At 40.6% G+C, this 26231-nt stretch overlaps 1 protein-coding gene across 1 annotated transcript in view; it reads right to left on the bottom strand.

Moving 5' to 3' along the window:
* The window catches only part of ap3b1a (adaptor related protein complex 3 subunit beta 1a), a 63509-nt gene that overhangs the window by 11262 nt on the left and 26016 nt on the right, over nucleotides 1–26231 (bottom strand). Inside the window, exons 18-26 of the mRNA XM_085414441.1 lie at nucleotides 24665–24800; nucleotides 23489–23663; nucleotides 21159–21297; nucleotides 19640–19688; nucleotides 16328–16431; nucleotides 6748–6976; nucleotides 3098–3182; nucleotides 2339–2436; nucleotides 758–896 (exon numbers count right to left, since the gene is read on the bottom strand). Coding sequence (XP_085270567.1) covers nucleotides 758–896; nucleotides 2339–2436; nucleotides 3098–3182; nucleotides 6748–6976; nucleotides 16328–16431; nucleotides 19640–19688; nucleotides 21159–21297; nucleotides 23489–23663; nucleotides 24665–24800 — 1154 coding nt within the window. The remainder of the gene's footprint in view (nucleotides 1–757; nucleotides 897–2338; nucleotides 2437–3097; nucleotides 3183–6747; nucleotides 6977–16327; nucleotides 16432–19639; nucleotides 19689–21158; nucleotides 21298–23488; nucleotides 23664–24664; nucleotides 24801–26231) is intronic.

Genomic DNA, 26231 nt, shown 5'->3' with positions numbered 1-26231 from the left:
CTTGCTTCAAGGCTTAATCTGTTGCACATTCAAAGATGCTGTTATGCAAAACGTTGTTAAAAAGTTTGTCACCTTTCTATAAGCTCAATCTCCTCTGACTTCTAGCACCAACCACCATTATCGCCCAGAGAACTGCTGCTCACTGGATGTAGCATTTCTCTAAACTCTAGAGCTGGTTGACTTGGATAAATCTGACACCAACCACCATACCACATTCAAAGTAACTTCAATCACCTTTCTTTCTCATTCTAATGCTCAGTTTGAAGTTCAGCAGAACATCCTGACTACATGCCTAAATGAATTGAGTTGCTGCAGTGTGCCATGTGTAATCTCAAGGCTTCAAACTGATATTCCATAATCCAGTGGGTGTCGTCACAGTGGTTCTTTTAATCTTTTATGTAACTAGTATTCTCCCTTGAAAATAAGACCTCAACAAGACTTAAGTGATGAAATAAAATCACCTTGTATTTGAAGGAATAACTACAGTTCAAGTTAACTTTGGTAAAGGACAATTAACAGTGACCCTTAAGCCAAACGCTAAAGCCATCCGAGTCTGTACTGACTTGGCACACAAACGTTATTTCACGTCTTTTTGCTAAGCTAACCAACTGTTGGTGGTAGACAACCCAAAAAACACACATCTGAAAAAAAAAAAAAAATCATAGTGCTTATATAAGAAAATCTCAAATCTATTTGCAGGTCCAATCTATAGCAAGAAAAAGAGCTTGATAATAATGGAGATGTGAATGACCTTTACCTGCTGAAGTTGTTTTGACTGGAAGGCACTTCTCCTACGTTGGCTACAGACAGGACCTGCTTGTTGATGGCTTGCCTGGATGCATTAGCTGTTGCCATGGTGATGGTTGCAGATGCTTCATTCATGCCCTGGAGCTTACCTGAGAAGATCAAAATGTTTAGCCACCAATAAAAATATAGTTCGGCATTTTTAAATCAGTAAGTGCAAAATTACACAAAAGTCCACAGTCAAGTATAGAAAAAAAAAACAACCCTAGCTGTGCAGTACTGTGGAATCAGGTTTCAAGATTAAAACCTCCCAATGAAATAATGCCTTCATCAATAAAGCAAAAACAGACTCCCTGGTTGGTTCATGAACACTCAGCAATGAGCAAGCAGTTTAAAAGAAAATCACTGGTGAGGTAAAAATAAAAGAGACAAATATATTAAAAACCTATTACCATAAGAATTAAACTCCACTCATTTGGTTTTAAGAATGATAAATCTGCTAGAGAGAAAATGGTCCTGAAAAGCAAGTTGTTCTTTTTAAATTCTTTTGTCTGCGTTTCAGAGGCACTCAAAGGAAAAAAAAAGCACATTGAATGAAACTTAATTAATGCAGGAGCAGCATTTAGGAGGCACTTAAGAGCACACTGATGGCTCAGATATGAGAGTACACTCTCCAGTCTCAATAGCGACAACAGCATGCACTTCTACAGGTGTTTGTATGTGCTGGAAATACTGTTAAGTGCCTCAAAGAAGCAAGCAGTGTTTTAATGACCAAGAAAGAAAAGGAAAGGAAATGCTGATTAGTGATTGACTAAATTTAACATTTGCCTGTGTGTGTGTGTGTGTGTGTGTGTGTGTGTGTGTGTGTGTGTGTGTGTGTGTGTGTGTGTGTGTGTGTGTGTGTGTGTGTGTATTTTGTATCTATCTATCAATCACAATCAGAACAACAAAGTCACAATATTGCAAACTAACCAATCAAGTCATTCATATTTCTCATTTTCTGTGAAGCTTCATTACCGATTTGTCAAAAACATCTTGCCATAGCGTGGCCTGATGGCAGTTACAGCAGCAGAAATCTTCTAAATACAGCAAAAACCTACGGCTTCCTTCAGGTGGCTAAAATCTCTTTTGCTGTTCTGACCGTGTCTGCTCAGTTTCTGAGCCGTTCAGAGCTCCTGACTGCTTCGAGCAGTGCCTGATGCCAAATATTTTAACACCCTGACAGTACAACATCTGAAAAACTCAACTATCCTCAGTAGAGGAAAAACAGTTTAAATGGTTTTATTTGAAGGTAATACACAAAGTGAAATTTGCTGATAAGCGCAGCAAAATCTTAAATATGATCTATTAAATGTATTTGCTTCTCTCAAATTCATCAGCCAGTTTTGCTAATGTGCTTGTGAGATTATAATAATTTCAGTATATATCATGAATTGACATTTCCATCTCAAAATATGGTGATTTGATTCAATTTGGTTCAATTTGTTTGCTTCTGTGTGTTAAACACCTTGTTTCATTTCAGCTAACAGAACGGAAAAACAAGACACACTTTTACTTCGTTCGACAATAATCTTTGAGTCACACAGTAATTCACCTTGCTCCTTGCAGAAGTCTTGTTCTGTCATGGTGCTGGCCATTAACAACTCTCCTACAGCAGGCTGGATGGACACACTGAACTGGTCCTCCTTGGTGCTGAGGAAGGATAAACACACACATACCACAGTAGCAAATGATTTATTTACAGAAGAAAAAGCAAAAACAGATTCTTACAAAGAAATAAGCAAAAATGCCCCCCCCCAAAAAAAACCAAACAAACAAAAAACCAAACAAACAAAAACACTTTACTGCTTTTTTGCTGCATAATTTAAGACATCTGTGCACTTTTGTGTATGTATGCTCGGTTTGTGTATGAAATGTTTCTCTGATCATCTTGTAAACCATGCTGGGTGAATGGCATTTTGGGCCACATTGATCCCCCCGTCCGCCCAATCTCAAACTGATTTTCTGATAAGGTTATTGATCGGCTGCACAGCGGTGCCAATGGCATTCAGCAGGTTGATTGGGCTAGGGCTGATTACTGGAGGAATAATTGTTATTCCAGTGAACCAGGATCAATTGTGCCTGATGTCTCACCTGGGAGTGCTGGCACAGAGAAAGGTAGGAAAAGGAGAATTAACAAAGAACACAAAGAGAGGAAAAAGGAACATAAGAGAAAATGACATGTAAGGGTGCTGCGATGATGAACAGGAGCAGAAAAAAGGTGGTGAGGAAGATGTACAACTGAAGGTCTTTGGGGTGGGGGTGGGGGGGAACCACACCTGACTGAATATGAGTGGATGTCAGGCTGTCTTACCACAACTGGAAGTTGGCTGCTTGTGTCGAGTCACTGAAGTCAATACCCATGGATACCGTCACCGAGGCCCCTGGCTCCAACCGCTCTGAGAGTGGAAAAGAGGGGAGGGAAGACAAGAGGAGCAAAGGAATCAGTGAGTGACAAGGGCACAGTGTGCAGTGTGGGGAAGGTGGAGAGAAGGGAGGTGGGGGCAGCAGCAGAGTGGAACAGACAGGCATCCACACCACTTGTGTTTTCTACTTCACAAAGCAAGGCCACCGTGTGTGAGAAATCTATCCTTCAATCTCATTCCACACACCTCAGCCTCAGCTACAAAAAACAAAAAACATGAAGGACTAGCATATTTCCAAAACAACAGGCTTGTCAAAGGGAGCACAGAGAGAGAGACAGAAGTGAAGCAAAGCCAAAAATGCTGAAGAGTGAATCTGGACAGCTGAATGCTAGAGGTGATGGAGGAAGAGGAGGAGTGGGAGGTTAACGATGAGAAGAACACAGAGAGACAGAAACATCCTGCACGCCTCCCTACTCGGCCTGCGTTTCTCTCTCTGTGGAGCAGGCCCGTTTACTGTACAACTCTTTCCACAGATAGAAGAGGAGGAGGAAGTGGAAACCCAGTGAAAAACAGAGCCGTCATGGACGCCCTCCAATCCAGCCTTCTGTGATGGGCTCTAAATCAAGTAAAGTGTTTGCTTTGTCTTTAGGGTCTTTGAGTCTGTACACAAATAAATAAGCAATGTGCACTATTAGCTAGAGCTGGGAGATAGAACGATAACGATATGTATTGCGAAATAACTTTTTCTCGATAGAAAAGTTAAACTATTGCGATAGGCCTCATCTCTCGTCCTCTTAAAACAAAAAAAAAGAAAAAAAAGAAGTAGAAGAAGAAGAACAGCCAATCCAAATTAAATAGTGCAGAGCCGAACCAATCACAGCCGCAGCGTCACGTCACGTGATTTTGTTACGTACAGCACAAGTGCCAAGCCGCACATGCGTATTTGTTTGGTAAGCAGCCAGCCGCCGTGCCGCCCGGGTAATGGAGGAAATGAGTGTGCTGACTAGAGAAAAATCAACCGAGAGCGTGACCGAAGGTTACCGAAGAGAAAACAGATGATGGTTCCAACGCCGGAGAGATTGTTGAACGGAAGAGCCATAGAAGTTCTGTAGTGTGAAGGTATTTCTGCTATTTCAAGTCTGACAAAAAACAGAGTAGCGCGCACTGTAAATTGTGCCGAAAGCAAGTCTGGAAATGCAATAAAGCGGTGCATGCTCAATCTCTGACTGGAAGCGCTAATTCGTCATTCGGCTTTTGTCAGACTAAAGTAACTGTTAAAACCGTTTGAAAAGCTCAGCTATACAACAAGGAGAGATTGAGAATTTCCTTTGAGTTTTCAGTTTATTTGATATTGACAAAAGTTAGTCAGTTTTGTCTGTTCTTCTGTAAAACAAACTAAGATTTATTTTTAGAATTAATATTTTGTTTCTAAGTGGAATTGACAATTTAGTCTGTTTCGTTTGTTCTATTTTGAAACTTAAACGCTTTAGCGGCTGCCTTTTGTGTAGTTTGCAATATTTGCCTTTATTTATCTGAAAAAGTCTCATGTTCCTCAAGTACATCTACCCTGTTGAACTTATTATGGGAAATAAATATTTAAATCAAAACAAGCTGCTGATTATTTCACATTTTACTTGTGAGCAACAGCACATTTAAATCTTACAAATATAGTTATTTGGCTTATATCGTGATAGATATCGTTATCGCCTGAAATGAAAAAAAAAAACATATCATGATAAGAAAAAATCTTATATCGCCCAGCTCTACTATTAGCTATTTATTTTATTTTAAGAAGAATATCGACTGGGTTGTGAACACTCAGCTGGGTGTAAGGACCTCTAAACAAGTAGCAAAGGAACAGTTTATTCTTGTTTTAGTATTTAAAATTTTTTATTCTAACACAGGGTAAAAATTGGAGATAATCTAACACGGACTGGGGAAGAAGATAATCTACATTACACCTACACATGTAATGTACATATCCACTAATCTAAATCTACAATAATTGTTTTGGCCATATTGAGATAAGCTACATGTAAAGTACTTGTTCCAAATGAGTTAACAGAAAAGCTGTTAATTGGTTTAGGAACATGTCGGTAAACAAATCAAGTAATCAAAGGGCAAGATTTCATATTAAATACAAACTGTGTCATGTATTTCTCCTCACCACACATTAAGGTTTGTCTGCATTCGTCCTCTGCAAATTATCCAAATAAAGTTCAGCCGCCCACTCGCCGGGCTCAGTTGATCCAAATTAGAAACTGTTTGGCTGCTCGAGTTTCTTCAATGCCCAATCAATCTCCCCGAAACTGACAGTTTTAACATGCTCTGACGCACAGCAGTTCTCTTTGTGTGTGTGTGTGTCTACACAAATGGAATATACCAAGTGTAGTCATCATACAAGAGTGTGTAAGGGCAATAGGTGTGAGTGTATGTTTGTTTGTAATGATTAGAAAAGGGATTAGCTGAAGTAACGTTGGCTGTTTTCAGGCTCAGGGAATGAGATGGTGTCATTAGCTGATGAGAGGTTACAGTTTTTTTTTTTATTACATTCATTAATATCCATTTAACAAAAACAAAGAACTGCACAAGATGATTGTGCACAATCAGGAGTGACCTGATTGTGAGTGTACTGGTCAGATCAAGGAATTCTTTTAAGTCACTATCCAGACCAACGGTTAATCCACTGACTGAAAAACAAGGACCTCACCACCGCTGCCAGAACATCAAGGACTCAGTGACAGTAATACTGCCACAAACACTTTAACTAATGCAGGATGACATAAAACGGCAAGAAGAAAAAAAAAACATTTAAATGAGTTTACACAACATGAAAAACATCTAAAGCTTAGAGTGCTGTTCTGGTTTAAAAGTCAGGTTTGTGGTATGGTCATTGCTTGTCCTACAGGCAGACTCTAGGAGGCCTAAACTCAGACTGAAGTGGCTGCTGACTCAAACAAGGTGTGAAGAAAGACTTATCAGGACTGAGCAAAAGAGAAGAGCAGAGAATCTGAGTAAACTTGCACTGCTCCCTGACAGGTTCTCAGCACATCTGCCAGATTAAAAGTACAAGGGATAGAATTATCTCCTTTCTTGTAATAAAAGCTAGCCCAGTGTATTAAAAGCTAAAGGAAGTAATAAAGGAAGCAGTGATAGTATTTTTGTTAGTATTTGCAGAATTCTAACAGCTCTTATTATCGCTGCCACTCACACACTTTGGGTCACTGATCTTTTTTGCTTGTGAGAAAAAAAGCTTCTTCCAGTGAAACCCCTCGACACATGTATTGTAACTAAATTACTAAAAGTAGTAAAAGTTTTGTTTATAAGCAACTAAAAACAGCTTGCAGAAGCACAACAAAGCATGCTAAGGAAGAACACTTCAGGAGACGATACATCATTAGCACAGATTTAAAACTGTAATCCTTAGTGTAGAAGAATTACAGAATTTCTTTTGTTAGCACTGATGTAAATCCATGACCTACTTTAATTATAAGACAATGCTGAACATGTGCCATCCTGATTAAAAATAAGTAGTGTGCTTACTATTTACTGGGTTTGTGATGACCCACTGTGGAGTATTTACTGAAATCAAACTCACCAATGGTGTTAAAGCAGTGGATGTTCAGGCTTGCAGGGCTCTGGTCTCCTATATGGATCTCCTCCAGGGCGTGGTCTGAGCTGTTGGTCAGTATGACCTGTACTGCAACCATACTGGGCTGGTACAAACATGGCTGCCTGGGGAAATGGTACTTGGCCGACAGACCTTTTCCTGTCATATGGTGAAGCAGCTCATAGGTTTTCAAAGGGCCAAAAGATGAAGTGGTGACCTGGAAGGACATATAAAACAGGGATATACCACTGGTTCTAAATGTGGGTTTTTTGGAGTCATTTTGAGGAAACAAACAATGCTGACAAAAAAAAAATCAAATCATAAAAAAATGATCATTATAGTAATAAACTCCAGTTTGGGCAGGAATGAACCAAAGCCTGCTGATGATTAAAAAACAAAAACAAACACCCAACAAAACCGCAAATGCAGCACATTACCCAACAGCGTAAAGCTTCCTGAATCAACACAAAACCAGAGACTGCTTTGTACATTACAGCGCAAATGCATCAACACAAAAAGTCAAATTAATACAAATCCTCAGTTTGCCCATCACCTATATTCACACAATTTATTTCATCCAATCAGCGGCCAAAAGGCTGCATTTTTAGCGATGTGGGACGAAGTGTTGGCTGCCCGCTCTCCTACCCCAAAGCTCCCTTTATTAACTCTGTAGGATAAAGAGGAGCACATTTAAGAAATGCCCTCCAATCAGCCCAGTTAGGTGGAAATGGGCTGGATGCTCAGTCAACCCAGGCTGAATAAAAACAACCTCTAATGAAAAGAAACACAAGTGCCTGCATGGGCCAAAACTGCCATTCGCTGGCCTTTTAAAGGGGCTTTTACCTTTTCAGAGGCAGAAAACAGCATTAACTTAAAAAACATACAGACATGAAATGAGGGGGAAGAGTGTGGTTGAATGTTTTTTTTTAAAAAATGTAAAAATTAAACATCTCATTACTAGAATAAAAATTGTTAACAACCGGTGCGGCTGAGATTTTTATCAGATGCTCTCGAAAGAGAAGATAGGACAGCCAGCAGTGGTACACTACACAATGCAAAGTGGGGGGGGAAATCATCATGTGCACAAACACCAGACACACCTCTGCTGTAGGAGGAAAAAAAACACTAAGTTTGAAAAAAAAAAAATCTCCAAAGTATAACAGCTTTCAGTAGTTTAACAGTCAATAGAAGTCAAAGGCTCTTCTGTCTGGAATGACAGCACTAATTAGTTAAAAACATGAGACAGATATAGCCTTTTCACACCCTCTGAAACAATTAGCACCTGAATGCACTCACACACCAGCACAGAGCCTAAACAGATGCATGTCATTCTGGTGAAAATAATGATGAGTACAGAGACTTAACAAAAAAAAAAAAATAAATAAATCTATTTATCACCTGAAAGAGATAAAAAAAACAAAAAAAACAAACTCAAATAAGTCACAAGAGTAACAAAATGAATGGCAAAAGAAAAAAACAAACAAAACAAGCAGTGGAAGAAAAACAGATCCTGTAAATAAATGATTAAGCGAGGTGTTTCAACTAACTGAGTTAATTGAATATGACTAAGAATATAATGCGAGGAAACTGTGGAAAGGGGCGGGCTTGATGGTATATCTCAGCGTGTTGAGTAGTGTCAGCGTGCATTGTTTTATTAAAGTAGAACGCGCTGCCAGAGCGCTCTCAGTTGGGTGGGAAATGTAAAAGGAATCCTTCGCCTTGTCATGTGCTGCGTGAGGATGAAGAATCGCTTTGACATACGACGAGAGCTGCCGAGACGAGTCTGAATGTGCTCGCTTTCGAGGAAGCGATCAGACGAAATCAGACACTATCGCTGTACTCTTGGAGCAACGTGCTGAGAAGCAAAAAGTCTGACAGTTTGGATAAATTTGATGAACAAACAAAGACACAAAATGTAAATTAGACAGCATCATAGTCTTCTTTGCTTATTTCCTACTGCATACGCTCCATCTCGGGACTATTAGAGAAGCTTTATGAGACTGAAGGCTCAGAATAACTTTCTCAGTACCTCTCCCTTTAACATCCAGAGCTGTGTGCCTGAGATGACCGCATTAAGGATATCTCCTCTTAGTGACATCATACAAACCAAAGATTGAAAGAAAAAACAAAAAAACATCTGAAATCAAGTTTTCAGAGTTTTTGCTCACAGGGATCACTTATACACTGACCATCATATGAAACTTGTTCAATGTGGCCACTCATCACTTTAGTGTATATATGACAGAAAACTCTATATGTTTCAACAAATACTATACAAACAAAATTTAACAGCTTTATTCAGCTAACGAGTACGGCAGATTGAGCCTAAAATCTGATGTACACAGTGGATTGACCCTGGATTAACATTAACCCATGGGACATAAGTTTCTTTTCCCAGGCCTTAAAGGTTAGCTAGTAGCTCTCATCTCTTTAAAGTAGTGGTGGGCAAATCCAGGCTGGTGTCCTGCAGGTTTTAGATGTGTCCTTGATCCAACACAGCTAATTCAAATGGCAAAATGACCTCCTCAATGTGTCCTGAAGTTCACCAGCGGCTTGGTAAAAGACTAATCATGTGATTCAGGTGTGTTTACCCAGGGTGAGATCTAAAACCTGCAGGACACCAGCCCTTGAGGCCTGGAGTTGCCCACCCCTGCTTTAAAAGGGACATCCACAGATTAGTAGCAGCATGTCAACCAGAGACCACGCCGTGACCATGACATTCTGCAACTTCAAATAACGTCCAGGATGCCCAGAAAGAGAACCCAGTGCTTGTGGACTCAGGTAAACTCAGCTCTGCCTCAGATGCACGTAAATCCCTTCCAAGCTGATGTCGCCTTGGTACAAGAGGAGAAACCAAAGATCAGTCTGAAGCCTGCGCTGTTGGCTGAGTCAGATAAATGGTAATACACTGAATTCATTCTTTTGCTTTTATAATCACCTCATTGTAGACCTTTGCTGAGACTGCTGGCTTAGTTATGCTTCCTAGGCCCTTCCATTAGCTACACTGCAATAGGCCTAGGCTGCTGGGGGCTTCCCATAATGCACTGTATTTGTTCTTCACTCACTTCTTTTCACTCTCTCTGTTTATATACCACTCTGCATTGAATCATTAGTTACTGTTCATCTCTGGCTCTCGTCCACAGTGTGTCTTTTGCCCCGTGTCCCTCCCCTCACCCCTAACCGGCCATGGCAGATAGCTGCCCCTCCCTGAGCCTGGTTCTCTTGGAGGTTTCTTCCTGTTAAAAAGTTTTTTCTTCCGACTGTCGCCAAGAGCTTGCTCATAGAAAGTCATATGTTTTCTTTCTATTGTTTTAGGGCCTTTACCTTACAGAGTGCCTTAAGGCGACTGTCGCTGTGATTTGGCGCAATATAAATAAAAATGAATTCAACTGGATTCAACTCTGCCATTTCAGAAACAAATAAAAGCTAAAACAGTCACCTTTAAATAGGTAAGTGCCTCTGCAAGTATACAGGTAAGTAAACATCAGAGCTTTAACATTCATCTGCTGCTAATAGTAGGATTCAATAAATATTATATCAAGTATTACTTTTACTAAGTATGACATCTGTGGCTTATTTTCAATTATTTACTTCTTCAGTAGTAACAAAAGACTTTTGGCCATTTATGTATTTTATTGCCACCAGTATCAACAAATTCATAACCACGAACACATACAGAATAAACTCTTCTGACAACAACACCATCATCTCCCCTCGGCCTCGTGACATGCTCGCAGCGTCTCTTGTCCCCAGACCGCTGTCTCTAAAGGAGGTCAAACAAACATTTGTTGCTGCGCTGTAACGCTGCTCTGCCCCCACAAGCGCCCGTCACGCCACCGCCAGCCCGCAAATTTATTGGGCCACTTTTGGATGTGTCAGAGCAGTCGGTGTCGATAAAGCTCGTCGTAATGTTTGCCACCCCATCACAGCAGAGATTTACCTCCCTGACAGACACATCCTGTTTCAAGGTCTTATCTGTCGCCTCGCCCCAAGCAGGCGGCAGGAGGGACGGACAGCGATAGGACAGGGTTTCAAACTGCTTATTATCACCAATTTGACACAGCGGACAGTTAGAGCCTGACACAAGTGCCCACGCAAGCCGCTTCACCCTTCCATCCATTGTTGTCCTGTTATGCGGTGCAAGCCCATAACACCTCAAGTGTAAATAAGAAGGGAAGAGGAATGTAACCTTGACTTCTCTGTCAGTCTGCCTTTTTTCCCTCCCCGCCTCTCTGAGCTTGGCTCTCAGTCTCCACCTTGGACAGGAAGGAGGGAGGTGACAATGAGCGAGGAAGTTGATTGAGAGGCTCTATTATGCATCAACTTAAAGGAAGCTCCCGTGATGGATGACACAGACACCAGTCACCTTCAGAACCCGGACGACACGTTCCCAGCATCCTCTCTGGCAAATGACCTGAAAATCCCGCTGACATATTCAAAAGGGCTAACCAGAGCCGGGCAGCCTTGTGCTGTGTGTATTAGAAGGCCAATTTCAAAGAAAGCAGGGTGAGGCGTACAGAGATGTATGGGCATATATTGAAAATCCATTTCTGTTTTTCAGACACCGGATTCCATTATGCTCTACAAGAGTTGTGAGGATTAAGGTGAGGGACATGTGTTTGACTTTAGGGCCTAATTGTTCCCTTCAGTCAGGAGATGACAATTAATTGAGGGCCGTCACAAGGACCTTGACTGCAAATTGAATTAAATAAATGTTACTACAGCCTCCTAAAACTACTTTAATGTAACAAGAAGTCTCTCTGGCGCATATAGACAGAGGTTAGTTCATTTATGCCAATTTGTCTGTAAATTAGGTATTCTAAAATGATTAATTTTGAAATTTTCCATTAAAGACTATTAGCAATAATAGAGGACTGTTATTCAGAAACAGAGGTGTCCTTCATCGAGTTTTGCAAGTGCTGTTAACAGCCTGTCAACACTTTCTTTGAATTAGCATCATAGTCAAAAGATCTTCAACTGCAACTGATTATTTTCTGCATTAACACTTAATAACTTGGACAATAATTGAATCAAAACACTAGAACTGAAGACTACGAAAGCAAGTGTTCGGATTTAATAGCTGCAGCCGTCAAATTTGAACCATTTGACTATTAAAATTGTGTGCCGAAACCTTTTTTGATGACCGATTCTAATCAGATAATCATTTCAGCTCTACTCAGAGCCAAATACAAAAACATGAATTTTAACTAGACACAACTTTCACAGACACTCTGATCAGGATTAAAGAATACTAACAGATGTATGCACGTGCTTATAAATCACAGATACTAGTGGATGATAAGAGTATACATTTACTCTGGCATAAGAATAAGGAAGCAACTCGCATATACTTGGATATTTTCCCAACAGTACACATTGTTATTCACAGAAAGACTTCGTGATTTGGTCACAAAGCTTTCATGATAAGAGCTTCTATTAAATCTTCAACACTTACTTTTAAGCACTCAACATGCTGCTCCTCTAACATAGCCATTGCTGCAGAGAAGACAGAGTGTACTACTGACACGGTTACCTTATTCACTTCTTCAAACAAACTTGTCAGCCATTCAAGCACTCAACTCCTACAAAGCACTGCTGACCCAAATATTGTCTGTGTTTTTTCTTTATTGGACACTACTGGGGGAACACAATTCTTGTATCCTTAGGTTTGTTATGTTAAAAGCAAAAAGCCATTAAAACTTGACATCATATCAAGTTACAGCACATCTGCCTTGCCTACTCTCATTTGCTTTATGTCTGTGTTTGTCACACTGTCCCACATGGTATTGTGGGTCACCCACAAATAGTAACCCACTACTACTTATGCATGGCACCGTGCTGTAGGGATTAACTGTGTTGCCTCACAGCAAGAAAGTTCCTGGTTCAAACCCCAGGTGGGGCTTTTCTTTGCCACTGTGGGTACTCCAGCTTTCTCCCAAAGTCCCACTGCCATGCATACTAGGTTAATTGGTAATTCAGCTGTCTGTCTCACATCCATGGCTAAACAGCTATAAGTATATGAAAAATGTGACTTGTAGTCTGAAGCAATTGCAAGTCAATTACAATTGATTTAGATGTTATGCTTTACTGTCATTTTAATTAATATTTTAACATCTGGTTAAGGGAAAGCAGTTGACAGTTAGCTATGTAGGTGTCAGCTGCACATTTATTTGAGAAACACAATAGGAAAAACGTACTGTAGTTCAATTCAGAAAATACACTTATAATCACATATTTTATTAAAGTCCAATTATTTATGGAGGTCAAATCTTCACAAGCATTTTAATGCTATTGTAACCTTAACTTGAGGATGAGAAAACATGATGTATTGTGAGAAATGGACAGTAAAAGGCAGAAAAATAGCCTAGCAATTATGTTAATAACTGTAAAAATAAAGATTTAAGAGCTTACAGCAGTGGCCCCCATTAATTAAATGGCAAAGTGTTTTTGCTAAGACAAGTTTAGGTGTCAACTGTTAATGAAAACACACATATGATCATTAGAGGTTTGAGAGAACACGGTCATAACCTTAATCACGCCAGACCAATGGCGTCAACAAAACCTATATGAAAAAGATAAAATGCTTATATATATAAAAATAGATATAGAAAAATGAATTGCGCCTGAAACAAACTTATTAATAAGCAAGAAGTGGCTAAGGCAGTCGCCATTAAAATACAAACATTTCCCAAACTACCTGCTGGCTACACTGACTGGCTGCTTCCGTGTGGGCATTTATTCCTACTTAAGCCGCAATCTCCGCAGTTTGAGTGGCAGCAGGAGGTTTGGAGGGCAGGAGCTTCTATATTCGTGGCGCTCGAGGTCCTTTTGCTGATTCATAATTAGATGTGAACCCAGAGCGCCCACTACGGGGGAGGTCAGAAGGGTGAGGAGGGAGGCGAGGGAGGAGGAGGGGGCGAGCCGGCGTCCGCCTGATGGACACCAAATGAACAAATTATGATGGCCCCCTCTGGGTGTGATGGGGTCAAATGCCCCGCGCCCCGCCGCTGACAGTTCAATTTCCCCCCAGCGCAGCCCCATTCGCTGACTGCTAATTATGAATGAAAAGTTATCAGCCTCAGCCACCCCGCCGCACACACGGACAGCGGTCGGAAGAGGTTTGGGGGTGAGGTGCGATGGTGGGGAGGATTTAAGAGGCATTTGTGAGAGATCCTAATGTCAAAATGTTATTAGAGAGAGCGGTAGCATGAAGAAGCTGAGGAGAGGAGGAGGAGACAGAGGAGGAGGTGGGTCAAAGACAGTGGCCAGGGTTAATCTAAATGCCTTTGATAACCATGCAGTAATTCTCTAAAAAGGCCCGAGCACTCAGCTGAGACAGACTCGCTGCCTCTGTGGGCAGATTGCTGAGAAATAGAAATGACACTGGGGCCAACGTGTGTGTGTGTGGGTGTGGGAAAGAGCTGTTGTTGAAGAGCATGCATGGGGAGGGGCGTGCGTGAATAAAGGTGAGGTTATTTACCCTTGTCTATGAATCCCGTTGCCCATCATGTATTTATGCATAGAATTGACTCTAAATCAGATGTTGATGTGCAAAAAGTTCCCTGTTCTAATCTGCATTTCTATTCTCTATTACTCCCTGGCCTTCACCTGAGGAGAGATTGGCTAACAAGACTTGTGCTGCATAAATGCTGGCCTGAGAGCAGCTGTCAATCATACTGACTGACAGGCGAGCAGAACTGACGGGCAAACTTAGAATACAGACCAACGCACAGCAGCAGAGGCCATTCACATAAGCTGGGAGTGCGCACACAGACACACACAGTTAAATCTGGGTGTACAAAAAGTTAGAGACAGCCTAAAGTCACTTTTAAGGAGACCAAAGGAAGCTCATTTACACGCCTGTGATGACAACAAAGTCAGCGGAGTTTACAGAGCAAAAAGCAAAAAAACAAAACAAAATGCAACATAAAAACATAGTAACCCATGCTCAGCCCTTCTTTATTATAGCAATCCACTTCAGTCTTCAGTTCCTTGGATGCCAGTAGTTCAGGAAGAGTCGGGGTTCACGTTTATAGTCAACAAATTACATTTATACAGTTATTTTATGCCTCGATTACGGTCACTGTATTCATTGTGTTGCGTGCCAACTGTGGTGCTGTGGTGCCAGAGGGCCCACTGCAGTCTTCTCATGAACAATAGGTTTCACCACTCACATAAAAACCTCTGTATCAGCACTGTATGCAAGACGAAGTCAAAACAGGAAGCACAGCAACTGTTTTTTGTTTTTCAAACACTTCACCTGACTGTCTCCTCTTTTTTTTTTTACTGTTGTTCTGCTTCTGTGTAACGTGAGAATCTCTGAGCTCCTGTCGTTGAAATCGCAGTAAAGTGCGACAAAAATCGTGCTCACGTCTTTGAGCTGGGACAAAAACTGTGAATGACAAGTTGAAATGACACTAAAGCACAGTGAGCAGTTTTGATGTCACTTTTGGTGAGGGTGACAAAAGTGAGCAAAAGGCAATTGTTAGTTAGTAGAAGAGCTTCTAGTAATGGATTATAGTGGCAAAGAAGTAATGGGGGAAAACACCTAGACTAAAAACTTTAGGTAATTCAGCTTCAGCTTTTTTTGAAGTAGTAAATTACCCTTTGCATGTACAAAGAAGCTATAAAAATCCCCAAAAACAAGTGGAACTAGACACTGAAGTAATAAAATATAACAACAACTAAGCGGTTTAAGGAATTCATTCACTGAAAAAATAAAAATAAAAATAAAAAACGTTAATAGATTATCTGTTATTTATTTCACCAACTAATATCTTTGGGAAAAGCAAGCTATGCCATGCTTACAAGGTTGAAATCAATAAATAGCTTTGTATTAGAACGATAATCATTACTCACAGCCCACAAACAACAAAACTACTCAATTAGATTCTAACCTTCTGATGTGACATTGTCAAAGAGCAGAGTTTCCATACAGCTGTGTCACAAAATAAGACACAGCAACAGCACAAAGAATAGTCTGGACATTTCCCTCCCAGGAGGGAGACAAGATACAAAATACACAGACATGCAGAGTCGCTCATATACTGAGGAGAGAAAGGAGCCGTCACACTGGGAAAGGTCAACCATCAGATATACACAACATGAGGACACAAGGGACACAACATCTGACAGAGAGAGATGGAGGGTGACACAGGAGGAGGAGAGAAATAAGGGAGAGAGAGAGAGCGAGAGAGAGAGAGAGCGCGCGAGAGAGCGAGGGGATGGACTCAGAGACGAGAGAGAAATAGAGATCAAGGGTGTGGAAGTGCAAAAGACAGTGACGGTGAGAAAGACAGACTATAAGAGATACAGGAAACAACGAGAGCTGTTGGACCATCCTGACTTGCTATAAATATAACAAGGCAGAAAAGGTCAATAGTTGGCGTCTGGAGCAGAAATGTTCCACAAGGGAGTGAGGCTCATTTCACCATCTCATATGCTGCTCTGCTGTACTGTCAGTGTCAGACAGAAAGGAACGACTGACTCTCAACACACATTGATGGAGGAAATGTCAGCCTGTGTGCATCTAATACACGCATGCACACACGCGCACACACACACTAACCTGCACAGTGGAGGAGATGTTGGAGAGAGAAAGGCCTTCGAGGTCGGACAGCAGACTTTGAGAGAGCACAGAAGGCTTTGGTGCGTTGGTGGGTGCAGGAGAAACTAAAGAACGCAAAGAAAACAACAACAACGTAAAGATTATTAAAGCTACGGTACTACAGCGATGTCGCACACAAAGTTACTTTTTAAAATATAATTACAATATTAATAATAATAATACTTTATGACAAAAGAAAGCAACTGAAGGCTGTTTAACTTTTACTCCAGTGTTATTATTAAGTCACGTCACAACACGTCAGAGCAAACTGACGTATAAAAATATTTCAGCATTGAACGTGAGCAGTCATACTGATATAAATGTCAACAGGGTCATGGGATCTTGTGTCAAAAAGTAATTTAGGAAAACCTGATTCAAACCCCAAAACATGAAGATTATCTGGATGCAGAGTTAGACACACAATTTAACATAAACTACTCCTCAAACTGTGATTCTCCTGTTCCACACAAGCTGAACGGCACTTTTTAATATCACATAAAAACTGTGGTGTTTTACTTTGCATTGATTTTGGAAGTTGGAACTGTAAACACTCTGAATTCTTTTTGCCACTGAAGAAATGAACAAAAAGTTTAGAGCTCTTTTTCATCATCATCCTACAAATCCCTGTAAGCATTCGTCTTTTATGCCTCCCTTGAGTTCCACAGATACTGAGTTATGTCCAAGGCAGAAGTTAATGACATTTTTGCTTTCTATATTTGATAGCTTGCATCAGTCACAGATAAACGTGCAGCAAATGTGTGCACGGACATGTGAGATGAGTTTCAGCAAAGGTTTTCTACAGGATGATTACCTACAAATTGTAAGCCGATACATGAACTGACATCTATATGGTTAAATACAGTCCCACACCATACAGGGAGTGCAGAATTATTAGGCAAATGAGTATTTTGTCCACATCATCCTCTTCATGCATGTTGTCTTACTCCAAGCTGTATAGGCTCGAAAGCCTACTACCAATTAAGCATATTAGGTGATGTGCATCTCTGTAATGAGAAGGGGTGTGGTCTAATGACATCAACACCATATATCAGGTGTGCATAATTATTAGGCAACGTCCTTTCCTTTGGCAAAATGGGTCAAAAGAAGGACTTGTTAGGCTCAGAAAAGTCAAAAATAGTGAGATATCTTGCAGAGGGATGCAGCAGTCTCAAAATTGCAAAGCTTCTGAAGCGTGATCATCGAACAATCAAGCGTTTCATTCAAAATAGTCAACAGGGTCGCAAGAAGCGTGTGGAAAAACCAAGGCGCAAAATAACTGCCCATGAACTGAGAAAAGTCAAGCGTGCAGCTGCCAAGATGCCACTTGCCACCAGTTTGGCCATATTTCAGAGCTGCAACATCACTGGAGTGCCCAAAAGCACAAGGTGTGCAATACTCAGAGACACGGCCAAGGTAAGAAAGGCTGAAAGACGACCACCACTGAACAAGACACACAAGCTGAAACGTCAAGACTGGTTTTTCTAAGGTTTTATGGACTGATGAAATGAGAGTGAGTCTTGATGGGCCAGATGGATGGGCCCGTGGCTGGATTGGTAAAGGGCAGAGAGCTCCAGTCCGACTCAGACGCCAGCAAGGTGGAGGTGGAGTACTGGTTTGGGCTGGTATCATCAAAGATGAGCTTGTGGGGCCTTTTCGGGTTGAGGATGGAGTCAAGCTCAACTCCCAGTCCTACTGCCAGTTTCTGGAAGACACCTTCTTCAAGCAGTGGTACAGGAAGAAGTCTGCATCCTTCAAGAAAAACATGATTTTCATGCAGGACAATGCTCCATCACACGCGTCCAAGTACTCCACAGCATGGCTGGCAAGAAAGGGTATAAAAGAAGAAAAACTAATGACATGGCCACCTTGTTCACCTGATCTGAACCCCATTGAGAACCTGTGGTCCATTATCAAATGTGAGATTTACAAGGAGGGAAAACAGTACACCTCTCTGAACAGTGTCTGGGAGGCTGTGGTTGCTGCTGCACGCAATGTTGATGGTGAACAGATCAAAACACTGACAGAATCCATGGATGGCAGGCTTTTGAGTGTCCTTGCAAAGAAAGGTGGCTATATTGGTCGCTGATTTGTTTTTGTTTTTGAATGTCAGAAATGTATATTTGTGAATGTGGAGATGTTATATTGGTGTCACTGGTAAAAATAAATAATTGAAATGGGTATATATTTGTTTTTTGTTAAGTTGCCTAATAATTATGCACAGTAATAGTCACCTGCACACACAGATATCCCCCTAAAATAGCTAAAACTAAAAACAAACTAAAAACTACTTCCAAAAAGATTCAGCTTTGATAATAATGAGTTTTTTGGGTTCATTGGGAACATGGTTGTTGTTCAATAATAAAATTATTCCTCAAAAATACAACTTGCCTAATAATTCTGCACTCCCTGTAGAGAGTATAAAAGATGGAACACATTTTGAAACCTCAATGCTTTGTTAGCTTTTGGAGCCAGAGATGATCTCATTTGGAGGAGAAGCGATTTATCAAATAACTCCAGGAAAATTGGTTAGCAAGCTGTCTCCATAAACTGTGCAGATGCATCAGACATATACACATATCAGCTAATTAGTGCAAAGTAATAGACCAATAAAACACTCGAATTTCATTCAACAGACCTGAAGCTAAAACTTCTTGGGCAGTCTTTACCTCACAGCAATATTAGCAAGACAATCCATTAAGATGCTTCAAAGGCGCAAAATAGAGGGCTGCAGGTCAGTGACTCAGTAGGTGAGATGATAGCGACCAGCTGCAGCTGCCTGTGTCAGGACATCTGGACATAATCCTCCAGATGGACGAGTTATACATAAATTCACCTCACTCAGAGCTGTTATGAGGTGGGAAACTAGCTATACAGTTACAAAGGCTTTTCCATGCTGCAAAGTTGGGAGTGTCTGAACTAAACTGCAGTTTTTGGCACTCTGGCTTCATTTTTTCAGCTGAGGTTTCCGCCTCTTGGTCCACACGTTGTAAATATTTAAACTCTACTACAAATTCTAACGTGATGTTGTGAATGCCTACACTACAGTTCTCCAATGAACTGCACTTTATTTTTAGCCAAGCGATTAATGCAAGTCCAATATTTTCTCTACCTCTAACTGGTACAATTCAGTTCTCCTCACCAGGACTTGATCATCTATGTCTGCTTGCTACTTTGGGCGGTGGGGAAATAGAATACACATCAGAGGTTTTTTTGTGAAGCCTGCTGCTCTTGTTAATGTGAGTTTATGCAAGCGGAAACTGTAGGAAAACTCACAGTCATCTAGATCCAGTAAAGAGACTTCCTTCTTGGAGTTCACTGCCACCTAAAAAGAAAGCACAACAACATGATGGTTTCAATTTCAATTTCACCAACAGTGTCTCTGAACACATTCATCCCACGTTCACGGGTAACATGTCTGGAATTTTCAGTGACCGGTCACATGTCATTTTGAGTCACAACTGCTACTCACCACCCTCTGCAACTGAGTCAGGCTTGTACGGTGTTGACAATAAAACAGTGCTTAAACGTAAGAGGGCTTTTATCGCTCCTTCTCCATACCCTACTAACCAACCTGGCACCACTCACATCGCATAAAGAGCCATAAAATTCCACTCTGCATAGCCCAAGCTGAGCAGATAGGGAGGGGGGAAAAAAACCAATGTGATATGAGTGAAAACAAACCATAAAGTTAGAGGCCGTATCTTATCAGATTTTCTCTGATTGACGCTCGGTGGTGGTAATAGAGACGGAAACCTTGTTACTAAAGGGTGTTGTGATAGAGCAAGACAGACAGAGAGAGAGGTGTAGAAAGAAAAGTAGAGATGCATAATTCATAAGCCATGCCCAAATGACAAAGTGTATGAAATGAGAATTTCATAGTGCAGAAAAGCAAACGGAGGGCGAGAAATAATGTGATGAGCAAAACAGATAAGAAAAAGATTGTAAGAGCTGAAAGGGGCCAAATGAAAGGCTGGAAGGGAAAAAACAAAAGGTGGTATAGTGGAGCCAAATCATATCCCAAGGTATAAATCCTGATTTAGAAGCTCTTGTGCACCTACAGAACAAAAACTCGCTGCGAGAACTGCACATTAATATTTAGAAGGCTAAGCAGAGCAGGGCCATTATCCTAATATCATACTCTATACTGATTTAGACATTATGCATTGTAAATATAGTACAATATCATACATTTTAATGTGACAAAGGTGTGTTTTCCTGTATTGTTTTATACCATTATCTTCTCTTTAGCACTGCATAATGAATCTTTCTCCCCTTAAATTTCATTTATAATGTGTATTTTTAATAGTCTAAGAAGTTCTACAAAGACACTGATTCAAGGCCATTATTGCAAACGTGTGCAACTACAGCGACCAATAAGTTGAAGTTCAATTCAATTGCATTCAATTTAGAGATATTGCAATGACACAGAGCGATCCCCAGTAATCCTACAATCACGTAATAAAAAGCCAAGGCAAAACAGTGGTGCGTGCCAGTGGATGCGACATGATTTTTGGCATGCGCTACTGTCCAACAGAAGATAAGCGGTGTGGGCAGAATCAGCCTCAACCTTGTACAACAAAGCAGTAGTTGAGGGTCATTTGATCCAGGCTGAAACGACAGATCAACGAACTGCAAACAACCCACGACCCCACCATCTTTGGAAAAAGCAAATGCATTTTATTTTTGGTGGAACTGCACTGATGCTGTTGGCAGCCTCTGTTCTCAAAGTTAGAAACTCTCACTCGCAGTTAAATCCAAATAGGCCCACTTCATCCATGCATTATATCGTCACCTTGGGCTTGGCCTTTTCTTCAGTCTTCTTCTTGGGTGCGGGCGAGTCTGACTCAGAGTCTGACTCAGAGTCTGAGGAGCTTTCAGAGGATGAGCTGCTAGCTTGGCCTACAGGTCCATTGCCATTTTCATCAGAGTCACTGAAGAAGAAAACAAAATAAGCTTAGTAGTCAAAGAATACACATTAAAACAGAAAAACCCAACACTCTCCATTATTTCTTAAAAGTAAAATATTTATTTATTCCATAATATAAAACAGTCTGGAAGCCAACAAATAAAACAAACTTGGTGCTATTGTTTTCCTATTTTGCATCCAACTTGAAAGCTTCAGCCCCGATTAGAACAACAAAGATCAATCTGTTTTTGTTTGTGAAGTTAATTCAATGTTGCATTTACTCAAAAAGATTTTTTCCATCTTTCTCCTCTCTCTTTCAGTCTTGCTATCCCTCTTCAATTTGTCCCGATAATGAGTGTTTACTCCGCCTGCCTGGGATTTTCAGCCGTTAAATTAATGAGGGGAATTGTGACGGTAACTGGCTTTTTAACTTGGGCGATGATGAAAAGCCAGTATTAATTTGGCCTACAGATTTCATTTGCTGCGAACAGGAAAAAGTGATATAAATCACTGTGGGCCTGATTAGGCCCTGCCTGAAATGACTGGGCCATAATGAGGGCATTATGCTGTGTTTGTTGTGGAAGCACTGGGGTGAGCTGCTCTAATTACCGTGTGTATGTGTGTGTGCGCGTGTTTGTGTGTGTTTGAGCACTGGGGTGAGTTGCTCTAATTATACTCTCTAATGGAGAGAACAGGGTCAGCCGCCGGCCTGTCACACAGTGAAATCAGGTACATTCGGTGTGAGTTTGTGTGTCCATGAGCAAATGAAGTAGAGTGCATAAGAAACTAAATTTGCTAGTGTGTAAGAGAGTGTACGTGAGCATACTCAGTAGTAATGACTCAAATCTCATTCACTGGTAACACCGGGCTGTTAAATGACCAATCAAAAGTCATTATCCATTAGCCATGTAAATGTGGGTTACGCTACTGGAGGAAAATTCTCATTGATTAGCTTGTTAATGGAACTCGCGCTAACAATATTCCAGCAGTGCTGCCATCATGTGTGTGTGTGTGTGTGTGTGTGTGTGTGTGTGAGAGAGAGGGAGATGGTGCATATAGAGTGTAACAGGTGTGTATGATGTTTTTTTCCCTCCATGTGAATCTCCCAGAAGACTTTAACTAGAAACATAAACGATCAGGCAAAGGATTCTGACCACTGACAGGTGACGTGAGTAACACTGATCATCTCTTCATCATAGCACCTGCTAATGGGTGGGACAACACATTAGGGAGTAGGTGGACATTTTGTTATCAAAGTTGATGAAAATAATTGTCAAGCATAAAGATTTCAGAGTTTGACAAGAGCCAAATTGTGATGGCTGGACGACTGGATCAGAGCTTCTCCAAAACTGCAGCTCTCGTCAGGTGTTCCTGGTCTGCAGTGGTCAGTATCTATGAAAACTGATCCAAGTAACAGTGCTAAAAAACACAAACTACAGTCATGGGTGGCCAAGGTCGCTGGCCCGTGTTGTCCGATCCAACAGACGAGGAGCTACTGCAGCTCAAACTGCAGAAAAAGTTCATGCTGGTTTTGACAGAAAGATGTCAAAATACACTGTGCAGTACAGTTGGTTGTGTATGGGGCTGCGTAGCTACAGACCATTATAATGTTTGGTTTTTTCCTTCTAAGAGATCCACTGGATTTAGTTTCCATGCCCCTCGCATATCTTAGAAGTAGATGAGACAAAGACTCTGGCACAAAGACCATGGCTTCGAGCTGGACGACTGCTAGGCTTTACTCCGGTATCCATAAACATGCCAGTTTGAATACAGCTATACCTTTTTTTAAGTTGAGATTTTACAACATTTTCTGATTGTCACATTTTGTTTTGAATGTCCTTTTTTTTAAATATGATTGAGCAAATTTTGCATCCTCTATCCACACTATAGGTGCTAATGTAAATCCTGACATATCAAGTCTGAGGGGTTTAGTGGAGGAAAGCTACAACTGAGCATTAAGAACTGTAACTGTGAGTGGGCTGTGATGAATAATATAAACTGCTGAATCTTTCAACAGATGGAGTTTGCTCGGATGCAGCAGAATCGTGGGCACATTTGTTGCTGACTACGTGTTTCTGGCAAACACACACCTGCTTAATTAGCAAAGCCAGAAAGAGAAGAAGAGAAAGACGCAGGTAACATCTGGACACGCCGCCTTTGCAGGGAAGAAAAATTATGCTTTCAGATTGTGACAGACAGCAGGGATTTCAGTGTACCTGTCACCAGCAGGCTTGCTTTTCTTCTGCGGTGCTTTCTTGGTCTTTTTCTTCTTCTTTTGATCTGATTCAGACTCACTGGAGCTCTTTTCAGATCCACTGGAGCTTTTTCCAGAATCACTGGAGGTCTTCTCTGAATCCTCACTGCTTTCCTCCTCGCTCTCACTGCCCGATTCTGTACAGACACATGGACACTGTACATATTAAACCCAAAACAAATCAGACTTTATTCTTTGCTGAAATTTCCTTTCATATTACTTATGATCTTAATTTCTTCAGCAACAGCCACTAAATGTACTGACAGTCAATTAGCACCTTATAGTATGCATTTATAGCTTTTTTTTTTTTGGGGGGGGGGCACCATTTCCACCTGTATATCAAATACAAACGATTTTTGTCATTTTATTTATCAATTACCAGCCTCACTGTTTGCTGCTGACTCTGATCTGTGCTGCAGCTACTACTTATTTCTGAAGGCCCCTCTTTAAGTTTTAGTTGGTTGTTTTGCAACTGCACGTGATGAATGAGGGATGGATCTAAAACTTCACTGGCTAACAGCTTGTCAATCATCAGGACTCTGAAATGACTGCTGCTCAACACTAATATATTCCAAACCAAAAGCACAACAACATCAAATGTTGTTCAGCTCAAATTTGTAAATTCTCAAAATGATCAGTTAGCCAGACCTGGATAAACATCAGAAAAATAGACGGAAGGATAAAATTAGAGACACATTTCTAAAATCAAACACTTTTGAAAACACATCAAAATGAAAAACACATTAACAAATCTGTATAGTTTAATGTTATTATGCTTAGTAAAATGTTGTGTGTTCTATTTTGCTTGTGTCTACAACACTGCTGATCCTGCATCTCAGATTTGATTTGATAAATGGTAAAAAAAATAAAAATAAAAATGGATGCATGGATCGAGAACCATACACACAGGAAGTTTTAACGCAGTGAAAATTTTGCTGTGCTTTACACCTCCAGCTTCTAAACAAGATACCAAACTTTGATATGCTTTGCCCCGTGCAGGATAGTCGGATCATGGCCTCAAATAATGAGTGTGTCACTAAATCAACCAGTCATGCTAATGTTGGTTATGCTAATAACCAACAACATTAACTTAGCCTCATAAAAGGGGAAACTTTAAATCGGACAGATAGAAACAAACCTTCGCTGCTGCTGTCTTCACTTCCACTGCCGCTGCTGTCGGATCCTTCCTCCTCTTTCTCATCTTCATCATCTGAGTAGAACTTGTCAGATTTAGGCTGTTTGGTCTTCCCAACTATTGGTGCCGACTCTCTCAGCTAAATGGACACAGCAGAGGGAAGATGGACCGGTTAAACTACAGAATCCAAGCCTTGCAATTTAAGCATGAGTTAGAATCTATAAAAATCGGATTCCTAACACGTAACAGAGGCATGTTCACATTTTGCACGTTGTGTAGCTGCTGGTCACTCCACACAGGCTTCCTAAATGTACTCAATTAAGCAAAACCAGCAGTGGCTTTTTCAATTAAAGGAGTTTTTAGCAGTATGTCGTCACCACCAAATCCCCAAATATGTTTCTGCTAAAGCTCAGACTTAAGTTTGTTGACACCACCGCTTTATTGCTGCTTATTGTTGCATCAGGAGACACACAAAGTAACAGTGATAAACCTGAGAGAAAATGCTAAAGCAATAATGTCCCTCACAAAATAAAAACTAAACTAAACACAAGAATAATTCTATAAAGGTTGTAAATGATCATGCTTAAAATATAAATAAATCTTTTCTACGTTTTCTTTTCTATATTTTCTGTGTTGCTCAGTCATTGGTTGACTGATAAAATGTGGGAAAAATGAGAAAAATGCACCACTTCATAAATCCTCACAGAATAATCTAAGGTGCTGCACAAAGGCCAAGTATGCAGCAAATGAGAACTACTTTGAAGTGTAATTTGAAAACAAGAATAAAGATTTGCAGCTGGAAATTAGGAAAACTTGTCACCTTTAAAAACAGTCAGTTTGGAGTTCCCCTCCAGTCAGCCAAGTAATAGTTGGAGGTAAAACCAATGATCTTCTCATTTTTTCCTGACAAATGCTTCATAATGTTAACAGAGAGCCTATGACTTCTAGAATCAGGACTGAGATGTGGTTAGGGCTGCCACAAACGATTATTTTGATAGTCGACTAGTCACCGATTATTTTTGCGATTAGTCGACTAATCAGATCATCATCCACTGGACGTAAAACTACAGCTTATATAACTATCATTAGCTTACAGCTTTAAGCTTTTAAGGTGCTAACTAAAAATAAAGACAAGATGATAGTTTATTCAATTTTAATGAAATTTGCAGATTGTTTCGGTAAAGTTTAATAAACTCCTTGCTATCTAAAATATAACAGGACACCGGAGTATATTCTCCAGCATCTCACACTTCTGATAATCAGCTGTCTGCTTGACGTTTATTCAGCTGTGTAAAAACTATAACTTTAATCTCAGCCAAACCGATTTACTCAGGAACAAATAAAATACTAAAAAAAAAAAAAAAAAAAAAAAAAGCCAAACAACAACATTTTTAATTTATCTAAGTGACTCATATATATTTAACCTGAGTCGCGAAAGACGGCGGTGGGTTTGAAAACAATTTGCCGGGAGTCCGGTGTTCTCACGGCGCTAGTGACCTAGCTAGCTATCGAGCTAGTGGGTAACAGACGTCTCCGAAAACGTCGGAGCGCTTTTGAAAATATGTGGTGT

The sequence above is a fragment of the Rhamphochromis longiceps genome, linkage group LG7 (genome assembly GCF_057381845.1).
Source record: "Rhamphochromis longiceps isolate RC_006_pf linkage group LG7, R_longiceps_female_GT1.1, whole genome shotgun sequence".
NCBI classification, from domain to species: domain Eukaryota; kingdom Metazoa; phylum Chordata; class Actinopteri; order Cichliformes; family Cichlidae; genus Rhamphochromis; species Rhamphochromis longiceps.
Note: the sequence above shows the minus strand (reverse complement) of the source record. Positions and strands in the feature narration are given on the sequence as shown.